We start from the raw sequence: 25,883 nt of genomic DNA on the forward strand, positions 1-25,883 counted from the left end.
TGGGATGTCAGATGAACTGCTCACAAAAAGCCGAGACACCTCAGGCAGCTATTCGGAGCTGAAGCACACCACCCACCATGATTACCAAAAGAGGCAACTAAGGCATCATCTGGGAATGTCATCAATGTGGGGGACCCAGACCTGGACCAACAAGGAAGGGAGAGAAAGTTACCCTAACTGCAGGCTGAGTGTAAGGGAGTGTGGGTGGGCTCTTTTACGGGGCTGTGAGCTCCGTGGGCTTCAGTGGAAAAAACCACACTCCGTCACATCAAGAGAAAGGGGGAGGAGGCTCTTTATCAGAACACCCAGGGGGGTGAAAGGATCAGCCTGCAGAAACGTCAGTTTAGAACAGAATGCTCCACTTCTTTTAAGTTGCAAACAGCTTTTAAGTTGCAAACAGTTGAAGGAAGAGGAATCTTTCTGAAATGCTGTTCATTCCCTTACTGGAAAGTTGCAAAAATTCATTGAGTTCAAATTCTTTGGCTCAACCCAGAGAGCCTGGTCATCTGACCCTCACCCCTCTGTCCCGTGGCTACAGCCCAGAACCATCAGGCAGTTTCACACCTCCCTGAGGGCTGCAATGAAAATGGATCCTCCATCCTACCCTCTCTGTAGCTTTTTCACAAGGGTGGCGGAGGGACTTCCCTGGCCGTCCAGTGGTTAAGACTTCGCCTTCAATCCCTAGTTAAGGAGCTAAGATCCTACAGGCCTCCTAGCCAAAAAAAAAACCCAAAACAAAACATAAAACAGAATAAACCAGAAGCAATATTGGAACAAATTCAATAAAGATAAATGGTCCACAACCCCCCCCCCCCAAATCTTCAAATAAATAAAATTCATACAAAGGTGGTTCACCCAGAAGTGGAATTGCTAGATCATATGGGCTTCCCTGGTGGCTCAGACGGTAAAGAATTTGCCTGCAATGCAGGAGACCCAGGTTCGATCCCTGGGTCTGGAAACCCCCAGGAAGAAGTTATGCAACCCACTCCAGTATTCTTGCCTGGGGGAGTCTAGCAAGCTACGGTTCATTGAATTGCAAAGAAATGGACACGACTGAACACACACACCCGGCAGTCTATTTTTAATTTTCTGAGGAATCTCTATACTGTCTCCCGTAGTGGTTGCACCATTTTACACCAAAATATAAACACTATGCAATTCCACTTGTAAGGTGTCTAGAGTAGCCAAATTCAGAGAAACAGAAAGTAAATGAAAGTAAAACTCAGCCCTGGGGTGAGGTGGGGGGAAGGAGAGCTGTTTAACAGGTCTAGAGTATCAGTTTTCCCAGATGAAAAAATTGTGGAGATCTGTTTCACAGTAACATGAATACACGTAACACTACTGAACAGCACTCAAAAAAAAGATAAAAGGGGTATATATACTTTGGTATGTGCTTTTCACTATAATTAAAAAAAAAGAAAGTTAGCTGCCCTTTCTTCTGCTCTAGGAAGATCTTCTGACTGTGCCCTCTACACTGGGGTATGGATGGGGCATCACGTAGAAGTGGCATTTAGGAGCTCAGTGGCAGCGGCAGCTAACACTTCATGAGGCTTGCTGTGTGTCAAGCACTGTTTCCAATAAGCAACCTGTGAAGGTGATATAACGCCATGCATTTAGAGGCCACCCGTCACCATCAGACACACAGCTTGCACGGCGACTCAGCAACAGTGAGGGGCCCACACCGATAAGCCAAGTGGCAGTGGGACAAACACGCCTGCCGAGAGCAGCGGGTCCTCTTATCTGTGTCAACGCATCCTTGGGGAGAATGAGGAGGTCAGGGCTCCTCCACTTATTCCAGTGGTCCAGAGGGACTCTCAGCAAAAATCTCCAAGGGAATTCGCCTCTATCTTCTCTGCTCCCCTAAAGGAACATCTGGAGGTGTTCACATGCTATTTCATGCTCTCCTTCGATCACCTACCGCATGGGGCCTCTCTCTGCCACCCCAGTGATAGAGGTCACTCCGTTCTCGTGGTACTACTCGGCTCTAGCATCTCAGTTTGTACAAAGACTCTCCTTGGGGTTCCATGTCAGGAGCCTGGCTTCCCTGTTCCCCAAAGCCTTGTATTTCCCTGTCCCCTGCTTCCCCCGCCCCCTCACCACACACATCGAGTTCAAAGGCTGAGGCCAATCTAACAGCAAACAACCAAGATCAAGATGAAAGCTCTTGGCCTGAGGTCAGAGCCAGCCAAGCACAGCCTCCAAAACCGGAGGACTGTGTTTCTTTTAAACGCCAGACTATAAATAGGGCAAAACCCCAGGAAAATACTAAGAAGCAGCAGTCATCACCTCCCTTGGGCCCCCCTCCTATAGGACTCCCCCCACCCCCATGAGAACCTTTCAACACCTGCTAATCTCTGCCCTCAATAAGCCTCTATTACTACGCCATCTGTAGTCATCCTAAGGGCTCTAGTAAAACTCTTAAAATGATTCAATAAAAATTCACCTTAACTGTTAAAATTCTAACCAGAGTAGTTAACCAACACAAAGTTATCAATCTGAGAATTTTTTTTTTATTATTATTTTGGCTGCCCTCGACGTTGAGCGGAACATAAACAAGAAAATGGGCCTTTCGGAAAGAACCTCTTCTGTTTCCTCTCAAAAAACCCCAACCTTCCCAGTGCAACAGGCCCGAGCACTTGTCTCATGCATCCAACCTGGACTGATGATCTGTTTCACAGAGGGATCGGGTGGAGAGGGAGGTGGGAGGGGGGAACGGGATGGGGAACACATGTAAATCCATGGCTGATTCAGGTCAATGTATGACAAAAACTACTACAATATTGTAAAGTAATTAGCCTCCAACTAATAAAAATAAATGGAAAAAAAAAAAAAAAACAAGGAAAAAAAAAAAACCCAGCCTCTTCACTTCCCACTTCTGCAGTCCTCGACGGGTGAGAGTTCAGTTCTGAATGAATGACCCGGAGGCTTCTGTGATCCTGGATAATCAAAAGATCGATTGTGCTCCCTTTACTTACAAAGGCAGTTAAGTGGACCAGTGCGCATTACAATTTCCAGCAAGGCTTGAAACAAAAGAGGCTTTCATGTTAACCCTAGGTCCCCCCCGCCCCCCACCACCAAATTCAAGTCATGTGCCCAGTCTGAGCATTCGTTCAGATGTAATTTTACATGATTCGTAGTTAAATTTTTTTAAACTTTTAGGAGGAGGATTGGTGTCAGAGCCTCAATGTTGGAATCAGCCTTACTCTGTGGACTAGAATATGTGTGGGGGAGCGTGAAGGGTGCAGAAGATAAAAGGAGAGCGACTGGGCACATACAGAAAACCTCGGAAAAGGACGAGGCAGGTAAGGAGGCCGGCGGGATCCAAGAGGCTTCCAGGAATGGGTCAGCTCTGTGAGCAGTCTAAGAAAACCTGGTCAGGGGTGGGGTGCCCCAGCAGAAGGCAGGGCCTGGGGTTACCCCAGCACCCCCAGGAAACAAAGGATTTCCAAGAGCCACATCGTGAAGCCTGTGGTCTCCCTCCTGGCCGTCGGCTAGGATCCTCTTCCCGCTCTCCTGCTGTGTTGTTGTTCAGTCACCCAGTCGTGTCGACTCTCTGCGACCCCATGGACTGCAGCACGCCAGGCCTCCCTGGCCCTCACCATCTCCTGAAGTTTGCCCAAGTTCTGGTTCATTCCATCAGTGATACCGTCCACCATCTCCTCCTCTGACGCCCTCTTCTCTGACAGCGTCATAAATTCCCAGTTCCCACTCTTGGGAATCCCCTGGTGGTCCAGGGGTTAGGATTCTGCGCTTCCACTGCAGGGGGAACGGGTTCGAGCCCTGGTTGGGGAACTAAGGTCCTGCATGCCGTGGGTGTGCTCAGACACTCAGTTGGGTCCCACTCTTTGGGACCCCACAGGCTGCAGCCCACCAGGCTTCCCTGTCAATGGGATTTTCCAGGCAAGAATACTGGAGTGGGTGGCCATTTCCTACTCCAGGCTGTGGGGTAAGGCGCTGCCAGAAAACAAACAATAAAAAAAAACCATATAGTGATCAAGATCCCACTCTGGCTGGAGGGCATCTCCCCCTGAGAGCTCCCCCTAAAGTCAGGCTGGACCTGGGGGCCCTGGCGCACTGTCTTGTCAAGGTGGCTTTTTCCATTTTCTCTCCAGCACGCCAGTCTGAGCCTGGCTGTGTCTAATTCATCCTTGCATTTCCAGTGCTCTGCCCACTGCCGCACACACAGCAGGCGCTTAATAAAAACTTGTTGGCTAGTTCCCATATACTCTGCAATATACTTCAATTTCACTTCAATTTGAAACCTGACCCTGTACTGTAAGATCCTGGGCAAATTACATCATCTCTTCAAGTCTTCATCTTGATTGAAAAGAGAAGACTAGATAAAAATCAAAGCATAGGTAAAGTGCTTATTCAAAGTCCTGGCACACAGTCAGCCCTGGAAAACCTTCCTGTTTAGGATCGCTGCAGAGGTGAAGGTTGAAAAAAGTTCATTCCTGCCCGGCATCCCAACCCTCTGGTTTTTCTGTGCTTCTCAAGGAGAAGTGGGGTGGGGTGGATGACTGCCGTAAGGGAGGAGGTGCCGACTCAGCCAGGCACAACACACGAGACGCCTGCATGCCCATGCCTGTTCTAGGGGAAAGAGAACATAGAATTGCCCAGCCGACCAGAGTCCAGCAGAACCAATTTATTAAGCTCACCGACAGACCAACAGCTTTACATGCCTAAAGGGGAGAGCGAGGGTGTATGGACAAGGAGCAGGCTCTGGTGGCAGATGTCCAGGTCTTAGCCAAGTCTGTGTGTGGCCTCCTGGTCATTCCCCTGAGCTTCAGTTTCCTTATCTGAACACGTAAGGGTGCTATAAAGAGTACCTGACTCAGGCAGGTAAAGCACCTAGAAGGCTGCCCTGGTCACCGTGTCCTCAGCGTGTGCAGTGATGGGACGCTTGGTGTTTTCACACCCGATGCCACTTATCCAAACCTCGCCAGACCCTCACTTTGCAGATGAGGAAAGAGAGGCCAAGTCAAATGGTTGGATGGGTAAATGGCCAAGCCAGATGGCAAAACCAGCTTAGGACCTCTCTCGTAAAATGTTGATTGCCGCCCACAATGCCCAACATGCCAGGTGCTCAGCCAATGCCAACTCCTCTTGTGGGAGCCTCTGCAATTTAGGAAGAGGCTGGGGGAACGGGTCATCCAGCAGCTGGAGGAGCAGGCTTGGGAGCAAGGGTTCAAGATGGCTCCAAAGGCTGGAAGGAGGGCGACCACGTGGCCTGGGGCCAGAGTGGCACAGAGCGACTGAAAGTCAGCCTCCTCCGCCTCAGTGCAACCACAGCACCGAGGGAGGAAGCACCTGACAACTCAGGGACTATTTCCAAAGATCTAAAGAAGGGGGCCTTAACTCCCTCTCTCTCTTTGAAAGAACACACAAAATTTCCACTCTAAGAAAAACCTCATACCAGGTTGCACCCCCCGCCCCTCCCTACCAACAGCCCTAGGGGCAGGGGGTTGGCCCCCACCCCAGGAATTCCTAACCAGGGACTCTGTTAGGATTACAAAGGTGATTATTCCGAACTTGATAAAAACACAGAATTCAGGTGGAAAATGCTGGAGCAGCTAGATGGGTAAGAAGATTTTTGAGTTTTCATTTTTCCTTAAACCAATTTCCTGAGACCTGAAGCAGTGCCCCAAGTCCCACATCAGAGAGCAACGCCAGGCAGGTTTCTGTGGACGGAAAGCAATGCTGGCATAACGCCTCCACTGGTTCATTCTCATTTCTGGGGTTTTTCCTATGAAGGGAGGGGACTTGCCATGTTGGATATGGCTTGAGAGGCTGGCCTGTCTATAAGCATGTCCCAATCAAACTAGCCTGAGGCCCAAATCTTTTTCCTAAAGTTACCTGCTGGATTTGGGGGGGAGGGAGGGGATAGGGGGGTGCTAATTGCTGGCGGATTTAAAATGACCTCAAAAATGTCAGGCTTCTTGCTTGCTTCAACACCTTAAGAAAGCTGTCTAACCTCCAAAGCTATAACCACCAGCTGCACCCGGGTGCCTCACCCGGACCACTCCGCCCCCCCCCCCCCTTTCCCTACTCCTCATGTTTTGAAGTTTATTTTCCCACATTCAGCCTTGAATTCTTTCCTTCCTTCCCCTGCAGTGGCGGAGGAGCAGCAAAGAGGGAAACACTTCGAGGGCAGCTCGATTCTTTATCATCCCCGCCTGCCTTCCTCCCCCTCTAAACAAAGCCCTGGAGTGAAGTAAACAACAACTCTTCTCCAGAGGAATTGTTTCCTCAAGGGAAATTATAAAGTGACCCCCCCCCCCCAACACGCACACACAGGGCAGACACCCAACCCAAGGAAAGCGCAGCCACCCAGATCTCCTGCTTTTAGGACTGACCTCACCCAGCTCCCTCCTGAAGCGCATCCTCCCACCAAACTCATCTCCCAACAGCCCCCAGCCCTGGAAACTGCTCCCAGACAGGAGACTCTCCACTAAAATCCAACACCCAGCCTTCTAACCTAAATCTTCCACTGGCTCCTAAGAGGACAAATTTATTTGACCAGCTGCCAGCAGGCACCTATAAGCTCACCTGGGGTATTTAGGTGTCCATCGATTTGGGGACCATAAGGGGAATCCACAGGCAAGACACTGTCATGCTTTCTAATGCTTTCTACCTTCCAACAGACCAGAGCAGGAAAGACAGATGAAGACAGATTCGTTCCCATTTTACATACAGGGATATGGAGGCGGGAAAAATGAGAGGCAACTACACAGCCACAGAGGATGGGGGGGCAAAGTAGATTAAACCTTGTTCCTCATCAAAGTTCCTTTCTGACCTCTTTCACCCCAAGAAAAATGTCACACCTTGGACGATATCTGTACTCCACCTCACCACCTAGAGCCTTCACCAGCTCTTACCCAGGTCTGGAGGTTCCGCTGGAGGAAGGCCATCATGGTAGGCCAAGGAGGGTGAACGGTTAAAGTTAAGAACCTTCGAGAAACTGGGGTACAGGCCTTCGGTCTCCAAACAAGCCCCGCAGTTTATCCCAGTGAGATTAATGTCAACTGTAGTACATACGAATCTACCCCAACACGGAGGAGAAACTCTCCCACCACCTCCCATTCTGCACAACCTCTCCTCCCTTCCCCCACCCCCGAAAAGGGACGCCCCGGGTGCTGTCCTTTTGTTCCACTGGTTACTTTCACAAAGTTGAACTCCAAGCCCTTCGGGGATGTCTCCAAGAGATAAGCCTTCCCGGAAGCCTGCGCGAGTCCCCAGCGTTCCCGCCACCAGCCCGCATCCCGGAGGGGTCAGGCCCGACGGAGCCCCGGACCGCCCCCCCCCCCCCCCCATCCCAAGCCCTGCGAGGGGCGAGGGAGCCTCGCGCCATTCCCCCGGGCTGGTGAAGAAAGGCCGAAAAAGAGCCGGCGGGCTGCCGCTGGCCCGGGAGCTGGGAGGTGGAGACGCGAGGGGGTGGCACCCGGCTGGTACCCCGAACTCTGGGAGCGTCTCCAAGGGAAGATAAACGCCCTTATCCGCCCCACAGCCTCCTCCAACCAGGGAGATACCCGCGCACCCACACAGAGCCACCTCGGGGCCGGGTCAAGCCTAAGTTCTCTCTAGGCACAAACTGGGTTCCAAGGAGTCTCCGCGCGCGTGCGTTTATTCCTGTGTCCATGAGAGAACGACGGATTCCAGTGGTCAGACTCACGGTGAGACATCCTCACCGATCACCCCCCAGCACCACCCACAGAGAGTGAGGGTCATCCAAAGCTGCGAGGGACTCCCCTTCAGCACTCCTAAACCTCCGGCTCACCTGCAGGATCCTGTCCAGACCATCCTGGCCCAGGCACGGGAACTCCTTGAGCAGATGCACTTTCTGGGTATAGTAGTTTGTCTTGGCCTCTTTCCAATGCGGCTCCTCTAGCACCTCGAAGATCGCCGCCCCGATGGCCAGGTAGAAGATAATGGCCGAGGTAAGCAGAGGGCCCCGGTCCACCATGGCTCCCGAGAGGCCGCCTCCTGGAGAAAGCCTCCCCTAGCCCCACCGGCTCCCAGTCCCACCCGCCCTCCAGCCCCTGGAAACAGCTGTTTGAATTTGGAGCTCCGCATGCGCAGTGCTCCGTTCAACCCGGCGCGGCTCCACCAACAAAGTTGCGGCTCCAAGTTGGTCCGCTGAGCGCGGGGGAGCTGTGTGGACCCTTCTCACGCGCGCCAGGGGTGGGCGGACACAGAAGGGGCCGTGGCAGGGCCTCGGCTCGCGGGAGGGAAAGGAGCTGAGGGAACCCGGGGCAGAACTCCCGGAGGCACGTGCGCCACTCCTCCGCGCGCCACAGCAGTGTCTACCGCGCCCGCCTCCGCGAGCCTCTTTAACCCGGGCCTGCCGCGCTCGCCCGGGAGGAGGGGCCGCCGAGGGCCCGCCCCCCTGCAGGCCCCGCCCCGCTCAGGGCCGGCGGCGGGCCCCGCAGTCACCGCTAGGTGTGCGCTGCAACCAGTTCCCGGCCCCGTGCGCTCTCCGCGCAGCCCCAGGCCACAGCCAGGGTCCGCTGCGCGCCCCGAGTCCCCGCAGAGGTTGTGGTCTCGTGGCCTCACGTTTCTTGCTAGTGCTGGTGTATGAACTAAAATGAGTGTGTGCCTAATGACGGGGGTCAGGAAGTTATTACTATTGATGTTTTCCTCATAAGCCAATTTTCATTTGCTCATGTTTCTGCCAAGAACCCCTGATTCTGTCTCTTTCTGTCTCACACACCTTCCTGTAAGACTGGGGAAAGGCCATTAGAAAGGGACTGGGGAGGCTGTAGAGAGTCTATCAGGAACTAAACCAGTCAATAAGGCGGGCATGACTCCTCCCTCTCATTCCAGTCTCACCTGCCCTGGTGAGAGCGCCCCTCCAACCCACCCCACCCCTCCGTATCAAGGAAAGAGCAGTCAGAGGCAACCCTCTGCATACCCCTCCCCACAAACTCGCTGTGACTCTACAGGAAACTCTTGACCTGTTTCATACTCCCAAACATCTTTAAAATGGCAAACACCCCCTCCCACATACACACAGACCCATAAACACACATACTCAGTCACACACCCACACACCCACACACATTCCTTATCCCCCTTATTGGTCTTATTTTCTTCCTGGCACTAAATTCCTTCTCACATAAAACACTAAAATGATGACAGCTGTGAAGTCTGGACTGTTTGCTGACATAACCCCAGTGTGTGTTATATAGCAAACAGTCAAACATTTGTGAAATGGAGTGAATGAATTTATGAATTTGTCAAAAGCACACACCCAAAGCCAGAGCACTTAGGCAGGAAAAAGAAAGAAAAGGCATCCAGATCTAGATCAGGATCCCTTTGGCCCAGCTTGGTCCTGTGTAGCTGGTCAGCGAGAATAAGACCTGTAGGTGTGGCTCTGTTCACGCCAGGATTTGCTTCAGGACAGAACATTCCAGAACTGTGCTTCTGTCATGAGGCCTCCAACCCAAGATGGGGATCCTGCTGAGGAGCTTCAGGGTACCATCCTCAGTTATCTGCGCGTGCTGCCCGACTCACACGGCCTGGTAACCACAAATGTCTAGTCTGCCCACAAGGGCAGTGCAGAGCTAGGGAAAGTCCTTGGGAATGTCCTCTGATGAAGAAGAATCTGAAGGCTTATAAGATAGTTTTGTGTGGAATGTTGGTGTGCTGAAAAATAGTTCTGTGTGTGCCCCTCTGGGGTGGATCAGCAGGGCTGAGGGAGCAGGCATGTACAGAAGTACGAGCAAAGACGGTTTGGAATCTGAAAAACTCCAGGGAAACTAAAGATGACAGAAAGTCTAGTGGAGAGGACAGAATTGGGGAGGGGACAGTGGTGGTGGCAGCAGGAGTCCTGTCTACAGTGACAACAGCCCAGCAGGCACCCCTTGGGGTCCTCATCCTAAAATCCTCCAGCTGGGTGGTTGGAGAAGCTGCAAGATCTTGCGTGGAAGGGTGTTCCCATGTTGGCAAAATTAGAGAACAAATGGATCTTGAATTAAAAAAAAAAAAAAGGGGCATCCAAATTGGAAAAAAAAAAAGTGAAATTGTCAGTATTTTCAAATGATGTGTTGTTTGTTATAGATAGAAAGCCCCAAAGATTCTACCAAAAAAAAAAAAAAAAAACCTGCTAGAACTAATCAATGAATTTAGTAAGGTTGCAGGATAAAAAGTATGTTGTGTTTCCATACACTAATAATGAGCTATCACAAAGAAAAATAAAAACAGTTCTTTTTATAATGGCATCAAAAAGAATAAAATATCTGTGGATAAATTTAACTAAGAGGATGAAGGACCTGTATACTGAAAACTGTAGGACATTGATGAAAGAAATTTAAAAAGGCACAAATAAATGGAATGGAGAGATATCCTGTGCTCATGGACTGGAAGAATTACTATTGTTAAAGGGTCCATAGTCACCAAAGCACTCTCCAGATTCAATGCAATCCCCATTGAAATTCCAATTTTTCACGGAAAAAAATTGTTCCAAATTTTTCACAGAAATATAACAATCCTAAAATTTGTATGTAATCACAAAAGATCCAGAATAGTTGACACAATCTTAAGAAAGAAGAAAATAGCTGGAGGCAACATACTTCCTGATTTCAACTTATATTCCAAAGCAACAGTAATCAAAACAGTAAGATATTGGCATTAAAAACAACTCATCGATCAATGGAATAGAAAGGACAACCTGGAAATAAACCCACAACATGGTCAATTAGTTTACAACAAAGGAGTCAAGCATACACAATGGTGAAAGGATAGTCTCTCCAAATAAATGGTGTTGGGAAAACTGGACAGTCACATGCAAAAAAAGAAACTAGACTACTGTCTTATACCATCCATAAAGATTAACTCAAAATGGATTAAAGATTTGAATGTAAGACCTGAAACCATAAAACTCCAAGAAGAAAGCATAAGTGGTAAATTCCTTGACATCAGGCCATAGTTTTTTGGATCTGACTCCAAAAGCCAAGACAGCAAAAGCAAAAATAAACAAGTGGAATTACATTGAATTAAAATGTTTCTGCCCAGCAAAGAAGATTATCAACAGTGAAAAGGCAACATTTTGAATAGGAGGAAATAGTTGCAAATCATGTATCTGATAAGGAATTAATATCCAAAAAATATTAAGAACCCATATAACTCAGTATTATCAAAAATAAACAATTCAATTAAAAAGTAGACAGAAGATCTGAATCGACATTGTTCTAAAGAAGACGTACAAATGGCCAACCCAACTGGTACATGAAAAGATGCTCAACATCATGAATCATTAGAGAAATACAAATCAAAACCACAGTGAGACATCACCTCACACCTGTCAGAATGGCAATCGTCAAAAAGACAACAAATAACAAGTGTTTGCCAGGATGTGGAGGAAAGGGTTCACAGTACCTGCCAGCACTGTTGGTAGGAATGTAAATTGATGTAGCCACTATGGGAAAGAGTATGAATGTTCCTCAAAAAGTTAAAAATAGAACCACCATATGATCTAGCAATTCCACTTCTGAGTATTTATCCAAAGAAAATGAAAACACTCACTTGAAAAGCTACATGCACCCCTATGTTCACTGCAGTATTATTTAAAATAACCAAGACATGGAAACAACCTAAGTGTCTGTTGATAGATGAATGGGTGAAGAAACCGTGGTATATATATAACTGCATATATCACAGCAAAGTGTGGAAAATTCTTCAAGAGATGGGAATGCCAGACCACCTGACATGCCTCCTGAGAAATCTGTCAAGAAGCAACAGTTAGAACTGGACATGGAACAGCAGACTGGTTCCAAATTGGGAAAGGAGTACGTTAAGGTTGTATACTGTCACCTTGCTTATTCAACTTATATGCAGAGTACATCAGGTGAAATGCCAGGCTGGATGAAGCACAAGTTGGAATCAAGATTGCTGGGAGAAATATCAGTAACCTAAGATGTGCAGATGACACCATCCTTATGGCAGAAGGCAAAGAGAAACTAAAGAGTCTCCTGATAAAAGTGAAAGCGGAGAGTGAAAAAGCTGGCTTAAAACTCAACATTCAAAAAATGAAGATCATGGCATCTGGTCCCATCACTTCATGGCAAATAGATGAAGAAACAATGGAAACAGTGAGAGACTTTATTTTTGGGGGTTCCAAAATCACTGCAGACGGTGACTGGAGCCATGAAATTAAAAGACACTTGCTCCTTGGAAGAAAAGCTATGACCAACCTAGGCATATTAAAAAGTGGAGACATTACTTTGCCAACAGAGGTGCATCTATTCAAAGCTATGGTTTTTCCAGTAGTCATGTATGGATGTGAGAGTTGGACAATAAAGAAAGCTGAGCACCAAAGAATTGATGCTTTTAAATTGTGGTGTTGGAGAAAACTCTTGAGAGTCCCTTGGACTTCAGGATCAAACCAGTCAATTCTAAAGGAAATCAGTCCTGAATATTCATTGGAAGGGCTGATGCTGAAGCTGAAACTCCAATACTTTGGCCACCTGATGCGAAGAACTGACTCCTTGGAAAAGACCCTGATGCTGGGAGATTGAAGTCAGGAGGAGAAATGGACGAGGATGAGACAGTTGGATGGCATCACTGACTCGATAGACGTAAATCTGAACAAGCTCTGGGAGTTGGTAAGCCTGGCGTGCTGCAGTCCATGGGGTCACAAAGAGTCAGACACGACTTAGCGACTGAACTGAACTGACCGGAATACTAAAAAAAAATACATAATTGAGGAAGAAATAATACTGCATTGCATATTTGAAAGTTGCTAAAACAGTGAATCTTAAAAGTCTTCATCACAAGGAAAAAAATTCCTTGTAACTGTGTATGACACATGTTAACTAGACTTAACTGTGGTGATCATTTTGCAACATATACGAATATCAAATCATTATATTGTGTTAGGTTAGTGAAAAAGTAATTGTGGCTTCAAACTGTGAATTTTAAATCATTATAAACTAGGTTCGAACACAACTTTATTAATCAAAATGGGAAACATTACAATCAACACACTTTGGCCAATGAGAAATAAGATTGTTTATTTCTGTAGCATAAAAATCCATGCCTTGGGATTCAATGAACTCTTGGAAAGCATTTTCTGCCTTCTGTTGGTTGTGGAAGCATTTTCCCTGAAAAATGTTGTTGAGGTGTTTGAAGAAGTGGTATTTGGTTGGCAAGCGGTCAGGTGAATATGGTGGATGAGGCAAAACTTTGTAGCCCAATTTGTTCAACTTTTGAATCACTAGTTGTGTTACGTGCAGTCAGGCATTGTCATGGAGAAGGATTGGGCCCTTTCTGTTGACCAATGCTGGCTGCAGGCGTTGCAGTTTTCTGCGCATCTCGTTGATTTGCTGAGCATACTTCTCAGATGTAATGGTTTCGCCAGGATTCAGAAAGCTGCAGTGGATAAGACGGGCAGCAGACTACCAAACAGTGACCATGATCTATTTTTGTGTGTGTGAGTTTGGCTGTGAGAAGTGCTTTGGAGCTTCATCTTGGTCCAACCGCTGAGCTGATCATTGCTGACTGTCCTATAAAACCTACTTTTCATCGCATGTCACGATCAGATTGAGAAATGTTTTGCTGTTGCTGTGTAAGAGAAGATGACACTTCAAAACAATGATCTTTTTGATTTTCAGTCAGCTCATGAGGCACCCACTTATCAAACTTTTTCACCTTTCCTATTTGCTTCAAATGCCAAACAACCATAGAATGGTCAATGTTGAATTCGTGGGCAACTTCTCATGTAGAATCAGCTTTGATGATGTTCTCATTTGTTGTCACCTTCTAGTGGCTGGCCACTACACTCTTCATCTTCAAGACTCTCATCTCCTTTGCAAAACTTCTTGAACCACCACTACGCTGAACATTCATTAGCAGTTCCTGGGCCAAATGTGTTGTTGATGTTGATAGTTATTTCTACTAATTTACAACCCATTTTGAACTCGAATAAAAAAAGCAATTGCATGTGCTTTTTGTCTAACATCATTTCTATAGTCTAAAATAAAGTAAACAGCAAGTAATGTCATTAGCAAAAATCACAAACTGAGAAATGTGTGTTAAAATGATATATATGTGTACTTAGTCACTCAGTTGTGTCCGACTCTTTGCGACCCCATGGACTGCAGCCTGCCAGGCTCCTCTGTCCTTGGGGATTCTCTAGGCAAGAGTACTGGAGTGACTTGCCATGTCCTCCTCCAGGAAAATGATGTATAAACACATTTATTTAAGAATGTATTCCAATAGGAAATGGCAAAATTCAACAATGCAAAAAACGCAATTATTTTTGCACCAACCTAATATAATACAGAGGATGAGATGGGTGGATGGCATCACCGACTCGATGGACACGAGTATGAGTAAACTCCAGAAGTTGGTGATGGACAGGGAGGCCTGACGTGCTGCGATTCATGGGGTCACAAAGAGTCGGACATGACTGAGCGACTGAACTGAACTGAATATAATACATCTGAAATTAATGTTATATTTCAATTATACCTGATTTTTTTAAATGAACCAGATTTATTTTTTTTAAAAGAACAAACAAAAAAGAACAAGAGCAACAACAAAAAACACTTACCCAGGTTTTTTCTCATTCACCTTGCTAATATTTACCAAGTGGTTGCTCAGTGGTTAAGAATCCACCTGCCAATTCAGGAGATGCAGGAGATGCTGGTTTGATCTCTGGGTTAGGAAAATCCCCTGGATGAGGAAACAGCCACTCACTCTAGTATTCTTCCTGGAGAATTCCCCGGACAGAGGAGCCTGGCGGGCTGCAGTCCATGGGGCCACAAAACGTTGGACACGTCTGAGCACAGCCTAATAATAAATAACATAAGCCTCAGGCTGCATTATATTCTTTCCAGGCATTTTCATCAGGGCCTGTCATTACACTCACTTTGCAGTGAGGAAACTGAAGCCTGTGTAGGTTAGTTTGTTCAAAGTCAGAAGTTAGGAAGGGGGCACTCTCCCTCCGGCACCCTGTAAGAGAGCTGGCCTTGACCCGGGCCCCTCTGTGGGGGCAGGCAATGCAGTGGGCTGCACACTGACCCCTGGCCAAGGCCTTTTTTTGGTTCACATTGGGGGAGAGGGGGCCTTTGCTCAAAGGGTCCAAAGTTAGGGTAGTTCTTCCTTGGGGGCTGGAAGATGATACAAGTGATATCTTCAAGTCAGGCTGGAGCCCAGGGCCTAGGGATGCAGGTTTGAAGGAGTGCCCTGGGTTTGTGGATTTTTCTGTTTCTCCTTTGTGGAACCATATGTGTGTCCCCTGCAGGTTGAGACAGGAAACTGGGAAACCCCAGGTTCTGCGTTCTTGAAGCCTTTGGGAGCTGAGTCCCCTCAACAAAGGCCTTGGGGTGGCCCCCTCTGGAGACCACCCACTCTCCATCCAGAGCTCCTTACCCAGTCCAGACAGACGCCTCTTTCTTAACCCCTGCCCCGCTATCACGCTGCACAATGACGCTCCAGTACTCAGCCTGAAGGGAGAGCAGACCCCTCTCTCTGGATAGTGTCGGGGACTGCAGTGTGAAGAGTTTACCCAGGGTGGGGTCGGGGCAGCTGGAGAGGCCACAGGCTCTCTCTGTTTGGAAAGTTCTCTCCCATTCCTCTGCCACCTCCGGTCTACGTTCTCTTCCTAAGAAAATAAAGGGCCTCTTCCTATTTCAGTCTCCCTGTCTCACAAAAACACTGCAGAAGAGTTTGGGGTGAATTGGCTTTTATTCGAGGATTTTTTTTTTTTTTAATCATTTCTACTTTATCTTTCCACGCTATTTCTCCATTCCCCGACCCCTTCCTCTTTCTCGCCCCCTCCAGGTCACGTTCATTCTCTCCTCACCCTCTGCTTCTGCGGGCCCCCTTCCTTACCTTCCTGCATTTTCCCAACCCCCTTAACCCAGCTCTCCGTTCTCCCTGCTCCAGCCTCTCCCTCTTTCCTTTGGCTCCATCCTACATTGAATGTTCTCCTCCCCTCCTCCTCCCTTTCCCTGGCCCCATTCACACATTTGGATCAGCAATTTCTGATGGAGATCAGGAGCTGTGCCCATTCTCTGCACAACAGACAGTGGGGACTTTGGGAAATCGAAACTGTACTGAAACCTGTGAATGTCTGGACAGCTGGAGCCTCAGGGACAGAAAAGGAAAATGTAGGTATATGGGGGGAGGATGTGTATTTTCTTACACTGCTAATAAAAATACATTCCAATGGCTTTATTATTATGCTTATGGGTGGTAATTGCTTTGGAGTGCTATTTTTTGCAAGGCAATCAGCTTTGAGAATGATTGAATTTCACTTTGGTACTGGACTAGACCTTCACTCGAGTCAGCTGGGTCCCAGCAGAAGCTGGTAGAGCAGAGCAGTTGTTTTCTCCAAGGCCATGCTCCCAAACCCTGGCTGCAAAATGATCCCAACTCACCTTTGTCATTTCTTCAATTAGATGAAGGGTCTATCCTCTTGGTGAATGAATGGTTTGATGATCCTTTAATAATGTTAAGATATTTACTGTTTTATTTCTGCTTAGGATTATTTCTGTTTGTATTTTGTTAGGAATTTCAGAGGGAATAATCCTCCTCTGAAATGCATGACTGATCTAAAGAGGCATATAAGAAACCATTGAAAGAATAAAAAGTTGTCCAACATCAGCTGAAAACCTTGTATCCTTAAACAAACAAAAAACTTTATAGCTCTCAACTCAAAAGGTTTATTTTTATTTTTGTTCTTGTATTGCTTGGAAGAGAGACAGTTACAAATGCTTATAAAATAGCTTGCACTGTGAAAGACTATCAGTTAATTTATAAACTTGCTTTGTTTCTAATGGATCATTTGGAAACCTGGGGAAAATATCTGTTAAATTTTCATGTCTACAAAGCCTCTGTTTATTCAATTAGAAAGGTTTCTGAGTAGTAAATTCAAGGTACGTGATAAGACTACCTTCATGTTTTATACCAGGAAATACAAAATGAAATCACAGCACAAAATGAAATCTCAGAGCAATATAGTTGTAGCAAAAAAAAAAAAAAAAGGTAGTGAAAATGGTATACACAGATAATAGAATATTATTTGGCCTTAAAAGAGAAGGAAAACCTGTCATATGCTACAACATGGATGAATCTTGAGGACATAACGGTAAGTGAAATAATCCAGTTACATAAAAGACAGGTACTGCAGGCTTCCGCTTATATGAGGTATCCAAATTGGTCAAACTCTTGGGAACAGAAATTGAAACAGTCATTTCCAGGGCTGAGGAAAGGTAAAAAAGAATTATTCACTGCGTATATAAAGTTTCGGTTTTGTGAGATAAAGAAGTTTAGAGATCTGGTGTCCAATGAGATACATATGGTTAACTCTACTGTGCTGTCCACCTCAAAGGGGTTAAGATGAAAAATTTTATGTTATGTATAAAATTTAAGGTAAAAACACAGTTTAAATAAAAGTAGTGAAAACTAGACTTGTAAATCCATTGTTAGCTCTTCGAAGGGACAAGAATTAGCTGGGCACTGAGAAAAGAGATATGGCTAAGTAACCATAATAAAATCACATAAGTGTTGCCTTATCAGGGTTTCCATCACTCTTAACACCAAAGCTGCTTGTCCTTTGCTCCGAGAGCCAGTTAAGCTATGGAGAAATGTGTCCTCATAAATTAAGGGTTGAGCTTGAACATGGATTCTGAATTATTTGTATTTGAAGATTTCTGATAGGTCTCTATTGCCCTTTTAATGTATCTTCCTTTATGTATGTTTGTATGTATTGCTATGATATTTAGCTTGTGGGATCTTAGTTCCCCAACCAGGGATCAAACCCAGAGCCTTGGTAGTGAAAGCACAGTGTCCTAAACACTGGACCACCAGGGAATTCCCAACGTCTTTTTCTTTAAAAGGGAACATGATAATATTAGAATTTCATTGTTGTGTGGCAACATATGAAATTTCTTCTGCCTCCAAAACAACGCAGTGACAAGAGAGGCCCCCACTCCAACCAGTTTAGACATCACTCTGAAGCTATTCCTTAGATGGGGTCATTTTTAGAGGAACACAGCAGGGCGTGAGTTATGGGACCTACCTCCAAACTTTTCTCTCCAACTATCATTGACCCTTGAAATTCTACTATTTGAATCATTCCTTTGTGTTAAACATTGTCCTTCCCGCTAAGATCTCTTTTGAAACTCAGGGAAGGAGTAGGTCGTTAAGACTCTGTGCATCTTAATCTTTTTTTGTCTGTTTGCTTTGAGTATTTATGGACATTTTCTCAGAAAAAAAATGCACTCATGCAAAAACTGAAAATTTTTTTTACAAGTTCTGATGGTTCACAGGAACACCCCACCTTGACCGCCCACCAAAGTTGTTCCTGGCTGGGTGACTCTGTAAGCACCTTGGGTAGGGAGACTCGGGGTGATTGAATGGGGCTAGGAGGGAGGCTTAAGAGGGAGGGGAAATGTGTCTACACATGGCTGATTCACGTTGCTGTATAGCAGAAGCTGACACAACATTGTAAAGCAAGTATATGCCAATGAAAAAATAAATGAATAAAACTGGCAAGTGAAAAAAAAGAAGAAAAGGTGAGTGGAGAGGGTGGAGGACCCAGGGAGCTAATTTGTGTTTTCAAATTTGCCTGTAGCAATAACAATTAGGTGCTTTTTAAGTGTTCACTATGTACTAGAAATGCAATAAACACTCAATGAGATAATGCAGATCAATAAAGCATTTAGTCATTATTTACTCATTTGATGGTTGCAGTGACACCATGGGGGATTATTAGCCCATTTTACACGTGAGGGACGCTGAGGTTCAGGGAAGGGAAGTACCTTGCCCCAGGTTCCTTGCTCAGGGTGGTCTGAGCCCACAGGATGTGGCTCTCCTCGTCGACTTGGGCAGGTGCTGTCCCATGGCCTCCTCCACCTTCCCTGCAGCCTCCTGGTTTTTCCTTCCGGGCTGAGAATCCTCTCCCTGCCGGCTCAGGCCCCCTGTACACTGTGGGGCTGACCGCCCATGACTGGGTAGGCCTGGCGGCCCCGTGGGGATACCTCTGTCATCTCTGTCTTTCAGTGAGCAACTTCCCCCATAGCCTTCCTCTTTGGGAGGTGGTGGCCTGTCCCCGCTGCTCCCTTCCAGCCTGCTCTCTTTGGGTCACCCTTAACACAGATAGGAGCTTTAGACATAAGAAGAATGAATGGTCAGTGGAAGAATTGCTCTTTGCCTGTAGGATGATGGTACCATATTGACCCTACCAGAGTGGTCAGGTGACTGTTTACAGTGCTTCATATTCATACATTCATGTATTCACTCATTCATTCCTTTGATTTTTTTTTTTTTTTGAGCAACTACTTCATGCCAGACTCTGTCCCCGGAACTGCCCTTGTCCCAAAGGGCCTTCACATGACCAGGACACACAGCAGCAGTAAAAGTCTATCCAGAGTTGAGAGCAGGAAGTATAGAGGAGAGAGTCAATTCTATCTGGTAGAGTCAAGGAACTTCAAAGAGAGGCTGACCTTGACATTCCTTTTGGATGCTAGCTAAGAGTTCACCAGGTGCTCTGGGTGAGGACAAAAATCAATCCTGAAGGCAGAAGGCAAAGACATGAGTTGGACTTCATGAACTTGAACGCAAGAACATTTTATACTTTTATTTGAACTAACCTCTATCTGAACTTTAGCATCCTCTTCAAGGACAAATCGCGGTAGTGCTAACAGCCCCTGAGACTTGGTCACCCACAGACAGCATGGTACTTTGGCTATCACAAGAAAAGGGCGGCAGATATTTCAACATATTGTCAACAAACAAAAAGATGTCAGCTATTAGACCCACTGATATACCTTGTAATACTACATGTTATTTCAAAACCACATATACTATACACAAACTTTATTTTCAAGAACTATTTTGACAATGGTGTTTTGATATAATTGGTTGCCTTTGGGACATGGCACATTTTATTTTAGGCATTGAAAAACATTTTACTAGGAAGAAGTCCACAGGCTTCACCAGACAGCCAGAGGAGTGTATGAAACAAAAATAAGTTTAAGCACTGTGCCTGGGAGTGTGCAGCAAGTGTCCTGACCCCTGCAGCATATTCAAGAGCTCACCCAGGCAGCTGTGTCCTTTAGGAGGGGATGGCCACAGTCCAGGGGGCAGTCAGTGGGGACTGGAAGGGTGGTAGAAGCAGGGGCAGTGAGAGACTGGGATGGCTCAGGAGATATTAAGCAGCTCTGGGGCTCATCCCCATGTTGGGAGCCCCCCTACTTTACACTGGTGTAAATGCTCCAGCATTCTGGAGTCTAGCACCCAGGATGTACTGCCTCCCATCCCCCACTGCCCGAGTCCTTGGCTCACACATGAGCCCCTCCCCTGCTTCCTTCACCCCCTGGCTGCTCTGAGCCACCCCAGAAGCCTTCCTTCAAACCTACTGTCTCATGCCTGCGACAGCCCCATCCAGCCCCACCACCCAAGAGACATAAAGATCTCAGAGACAATTGGCCACTTGTCCCCCAGATGGGAGGGGTGCCTGGGGATTGGTGGAGAAGGGGGCGGAGAGGGGGGCAGGAGGAGGAGGAGGAGGATGCCAAGGGGAAGGAGGACGATGCCAAGGGGAAGGAGGAATTGGGATTCCTGGAATTTCTGCTTCCTGAGCCAACACCCAAGAGCGAGCCGGGCAATAAACAGAACTTAGGCACACACAGGACTTTGGCCTTGGGGACCCGAGACACGTGTATCTGGGCGATGGCTGACCAGGCACTGGGGCTCCAGAGGCTCAGAGCCCCACACCTTATTATGGGATTCATAACACATAAGGGGCTATTCATTTAATATCATAAAGGACTGGAATCTCTGCCCTGGTCACAAAGAACCTCAGTCCTCAAACCAGCCACCCAAACCTCCTATCCTTGTGTCGGTGACCCAAGCTGACCTGGTCTGGAAAAGCCTTTGGTTGGGACCTTACTGAAGGTGAACATGTTGGGAGCATGGTCCAGCCCCTTTACTCTTTCCCACCGTACTATCAGGGGACGGAGGGGGCTAGTCTAAGCCGTGCCGTGGTAGGAGTCAAGGGGAATGAGTGCTTCTTACGTCAGGTACTGCAATCAGCGCTGAAACACGTCACTGCATCTAACCTCACAAGGACCCCTCTGAGGTAAGTCTGGTAATTATCCCCCTTTTACCTGCGAGGGAACTGGGTTCAGGGAGGGGAAGGAACTCACCCAGTCCAGTGGGTGGGGAAGCCAGGATGGGGACCCAGGTTGGCCTTGTGGCAGAGACCTCTGAACACTCAGACAAGGTGGGACCCTAGTGAGTTTCATGCCTCCAGCATCCGGTTCCATATCCCTCCAAAGTCAGATTTTTACCTACTGGGGCACAGCAGTGCTGGCCCTGCTACTGATTTCAAAGCTGAACACCTAAGGCACAAGGAAAACCCAGCTGAGGGTGTCTTCATTTGTCAGGAGGAGGTACCTACACAGGAGAGCTTCTCTACCTAGGGTGAGAATTATTGGTGCTCAGAGGTAGTGGAGAGAAAAAAGTCCAGGGACCACAGCTGCCTCTTCTTTCCAGCAAGCCCTTCCCAGAGGAACAGGGAGACACTGCAAGCCACCTCAGCCTCCGACCTGCTCTCCCCTCCCTGGCTGATGCCAGGGGGTCATTCCTGAAGGACTGGTGTCCTAGGCAGTGACTGTCAGTGGCTGTCAACCTCCCCAGAAGGGAGACAAAGTGGTGTCCCCATGGGAAGTACCCAACATCACCCTGAAATAGACGTGCTTCTAAACTGAACTTGAATCTGATCAAGTCTGTAGCTACAACTACATTCCTAGGGAATACAGGGGACAGAGGAATATGTTAAACTAAACCACAGGGGCTTAACTGATAAAATCCAAGTCAAATAATTTGATTTCTTTAACAAATAAGTCACAGGGGGAAAAGAAAAGAAAAAAAGATGAGAGGCAGGGAGAAAGATTCAGCAGAGATCTATGGATTTCAAGGGACTTTAAAGAGAGCAATTACATGTGGAGACTTCGTTTGGTTCTTGATTCTAACACTAATAAAAATAAAAGAGCTTAACAATTTCTAACATTTAAGAAATAATTAGAGCTATTCTGTATAAAATAAGCCACAAGGATGTATTGTACAACACAGGAAATATAGCCAAAAGTTTGTAACAACTATAAGTGGAGTATAACTTTTAAAAATTGTGAATCACTATACCATACACCTGTAACTAACATAATATTGTACATCAACTATACTTCAATTAAAAAAATTTTTTTAAGAGACAATTGGGAAAGTGAACATCATCAAATGGACGTTTGATGATATTAAGGAATTTTGGTTAATTTTTTGCTGGACCACTGGCTATCTGATACCTATTTATTTTTTTATTGTGACAAAATATAGTAACAAAATTTACTACTTTAATTATATTTAAGCTTATAATTCAGTGGTCTTAAGTACATTCTCAGTGTTATTAGACCATCACCCTATTCATTCCCAGACAGTCATATTTTTAAGGTATAAAATGGCACTGTGGTTTTAGAAAAAGACATTCTCATACTTCCCTGGCAGTCCAGTGGTAAAGACTCAACGCTTCCATTTCAGGGGTGTGGGTTCCATCCCTGGTCTGTGAACTAAGATCCTACATGCAGCCTGGCCTAAAAAAAAATAACACATTTTTCTTTTTAGAGATTAAATCAAACATTCAAAGAATCTTGTCAAAAAAAAACAAAACAAAACAAAGAATCTTGTCACTTCTCTGCTTTTCTGTTGCTCAAGGATAAAGTCCTACATACCTACCATGACCTCTGGATCCAACCCCTGCCTGCCCCTCCGGTCATATCTCCCACCACCATCTCGGGCCACTCTCTCTGACTCAGCCATGTGGCATTCATGCCTGGACCACATGGTGACTTTCAAGGGCACTTCTGCCTTTGTGGGGAATGTATGCACTTCTTCCATACATTACATTTTACAAATATATTAACATGAAGAACAATGCATGAATATTTATACTTAAAACGTTTTCTTCAACCCAAAGCCCATTTCTTTTCTTCTGAGTTTAAAAAAAATTAAAATATTTGCATGAGCTCCTTTCAGTGTGGTGGGACCCTGACACCATATCCATGATGGCTAATGGAGACATCAGTCTTTTCATGATTTCAGTCTCTCCCTCCCCAAACACTCTTCCCCCCTCCACTTCCATCTTGGTGAGCCCTACTCTTCCTTGGAGAATCCTTCTCTGACCACCCCAAGTCCTCATGATGAGCTCATGGCCCCATCATACGTCCTCACGCTTCCCTACACCCTGGCTTCATGAGCAGCATCACAGTTGAGAATCATGTATTAATGCGCGCTGTTCTTTTATTTATTTTTTGGTTGCACTGGGTCTTTGTTGCAGCTCACAGGCTTTCCTAGTTGCTGAGAGCAGGGGTTACTCTTGTTTGCCCGGTGCGGGCTTTTCATTGTGGTGGCTTCTCTTGTGGAGCATAGACTCTAGAGCGAGGCCTCAGTAGTTGCAATGTGTGGGCCGAGTTGCCCCGCAGTATGTGGGATCTTCCTGGACCAGGGATTGAATCCATGTCCCCTGCATTGTCAGGTGAATTCTTAACTGCTGGACCACCAGGGAAGTCCAATACATGTGATTCTTTGCTGTCTTCCCCACTAGGCTGTCTGTCTCTGTGATCCTAGCACCCAGTCCTGTGCCTGATGCTTAGTAATAAATATTTGCTGAACAGATAAATACATTTGAGGTGGGAAGGAATATCAGTGGTGTTTTAAAACAATCAAATAGGAGAAAGAAAAATGTCTGAAGAGAAATACACCAAAAGGTTAACCATATTTTTAGGGGGTGGGGAGAGGATTAGGGGAGGATAGTAGGAATTTAGAAAGAGTGGTAAGTTGAAGAGTGAATTTTACAAAGTTGCTAAGAGACTAGATCTTAAGCTAAATGTCCTCACCACAAAAAAAGTAATGATAATTATGTAATTGAGGGAGGCTGTTAGCTAATGCTATGGTGGTAATCACATTGCAATACACAAATGCATTAAATCAATGTGCTGTTTACCTTAGACTTGCTCAATGTTATACGTCAATTGTCTCAACAAAAAAAGAGAGTGATTTTTAGTTTCCTGGTTATACTTAAGTGCATTTTCAAATTCTATCTCAATGACCACCTGTGGCTTGTGTCTTAAAAATATAAAAACCAAACAGCAGAGAAACATTCTTTCCATACAAGTGCTAAAAGAAAAACTCTATTGTCTACAACTCCTTGAAGCATGACTGTGTCTGTCTTGTTCTCTGTGATATCCCTTGCAATGGGCATATTGTTGTGGTTTAATCACTTTAGTCATGTCCAACTCTTTGCAACCACACGGGCTGTAACCCACCAGGCTCCTCTGTCCATGGGATTTTCCAGGCAAGAACACTGGAGTGGGTTGCCATTTCCTTCAGGTGCTCAGTCATTGTTACTGATTGACCAAATGCTGATCCTTGGGGTCTGGATTAGAGATGGGAGCCGCTGACAGCAGGAAGGAGGCTGCAGTTTTGTCTGGATAAGGATGAGAGGGGAATGATGCACAGTCTGCAGAAGTTGGAGAATATGGGACCTTTTAGAGGTAGGACTAACAGGACTGAGAGAGAAAGAATTCATTTAGCCTGGACAACTGCACGGATTGCAGAGAGAGTCCAGTAAAGGGGGAGAGATAATGAGCTCACCTTGAGCTTTTTACAGGTAAGATGCTCTTGGTACACCTGGAAGAAGAGGCCCAGACAGCAGTGAGGATGAAGGACCTCTTCAGGAAGCTGAAGAACCAGATTCGGGGGTCATAGCACCCAGATGGTGTTTGTTGGCAACTGCCTTCTCCCCAGTGGATCAAACTGCCCCACTCCTGTTCTCGGTCTGGAAAACCAAAATGTTGGCAGCTGTGGCTTGCTTCAGAGCTCTTGGAGAGCAAGAGGAAGCTTCACTGAGACAAGGATGCAAACTGATCCCAGGGGTGAGACAGAAACTGGGGAGAACCGGTTCAGCCAAAACAGCCATCAATTACATGCACTGAGTCAGAGTCCAAGCTGAAGTTTAAGAAAGCAAGCTCACAGGGACACAGAGAAGCAGATCTTTCTGCTCAGTAACAACCACCGCCTAGGACCAACCGCATCGCCTTTCGGCTCATGCCTAGACGGGAACCACTTCTCATTCCTAGTGCGTCCTTGCTCTGAAATGGGCCTATGAGTCACTGGGAAAAGAGGATTCGATTAACCAAGATTCAATTCGACTACAGCTGTGGCCAAAAAGTAGGGTGTGCCTGCAGGACAAGCCTTCCCGTTGGGCAGCCAGGTTCCCTTGTACCCCGTTCAGGCCTGCTGTCTGTCACCGTGCCCCAATCTTACCATCAGGGGGAGTGCATGATGGGGAGAAGGCATGACAGCCTCCAAAGATCTTATTTCAAAATGTAAATGTCCCATTAGGGTAGCACATCCCAGAGGCTAAGAATTTGTTGTGAATTTACTTCTCAGTTCTCTTTTCTCCTGGAGGGGTTGCTAGGACCAGCACTCTGGGAGAAAGGAATATTAATGAGGGAGAAGGAAAGGACAGAGGTCGTTGTGCAATTTGTTGTCAGGCATGGAGTGGGAGAGGGTTGGGTGGTGCAGCTTGAAAGCTGTGGGCATGAGGCAGGGAGGGGTCTGCAGGAAGCGTAGCTGTGCTGTTCCAGATGTGCGTGGGGACCAGTAGAGGTGATCCTCTAAGTAGCTCACATCCTGGATTGTTCTGAGTGGTCCATGAAGGGTCCATGATTGTTTCTCAACATAGAAAGCCTCTTCTTCCAGCGACCTTTTCTTATACTGACAATGATCTTTGAATCTCTTGGCATCACACCGGACAGTCTCTGTTTTCTAAGAAGGGCCCATCGTTAGCTGGAAGACAAAAGCCCAGCCAGAACCCAAGT

At 46.5% G+C, this 25,883-nt stretch overlaps 1 protein-coding gene across 1 annotated transcript in view; it reads right to left on the minus strand.

The window, feature by feature from the left end:
- Positions 1-8,310, minus strand: part of KCNK5 (potassium two pore domain channel subfamily K member 5) — a 40,909-nt gene extending 32,599 nt beyond the window's left edge. Inside the window, exon 1 of the mRNA XM_061146620.1 lies at positions 7,778-8,310. Within this exon, the coding sequence (XP_061002603.1) occupies positions 7,778-7,963 (186 nt within the window). The 5' untranslated portion in view covers positions 7,964-8,310. The remainder of the gene's footprint in view (positions 1-7,777) is intronic.
- Between the last annotated feature and the right edge of the window lie 17,573 nt (positions 8,311-25,883).

This window comes from Dama dama, chromosome 7 (genome assembly GCF_033118175.1).
Source record: "Dama dama isolate Ldn47 chromosome 7, ASM3311817v1, whole genome shotgun sequence".
Classification (NCBI taxonomy): Eukaryota; Metazoa; Chordata; class Mammalia; order Artiodactyla; family Cervidae; genus Dama; species Dama dama.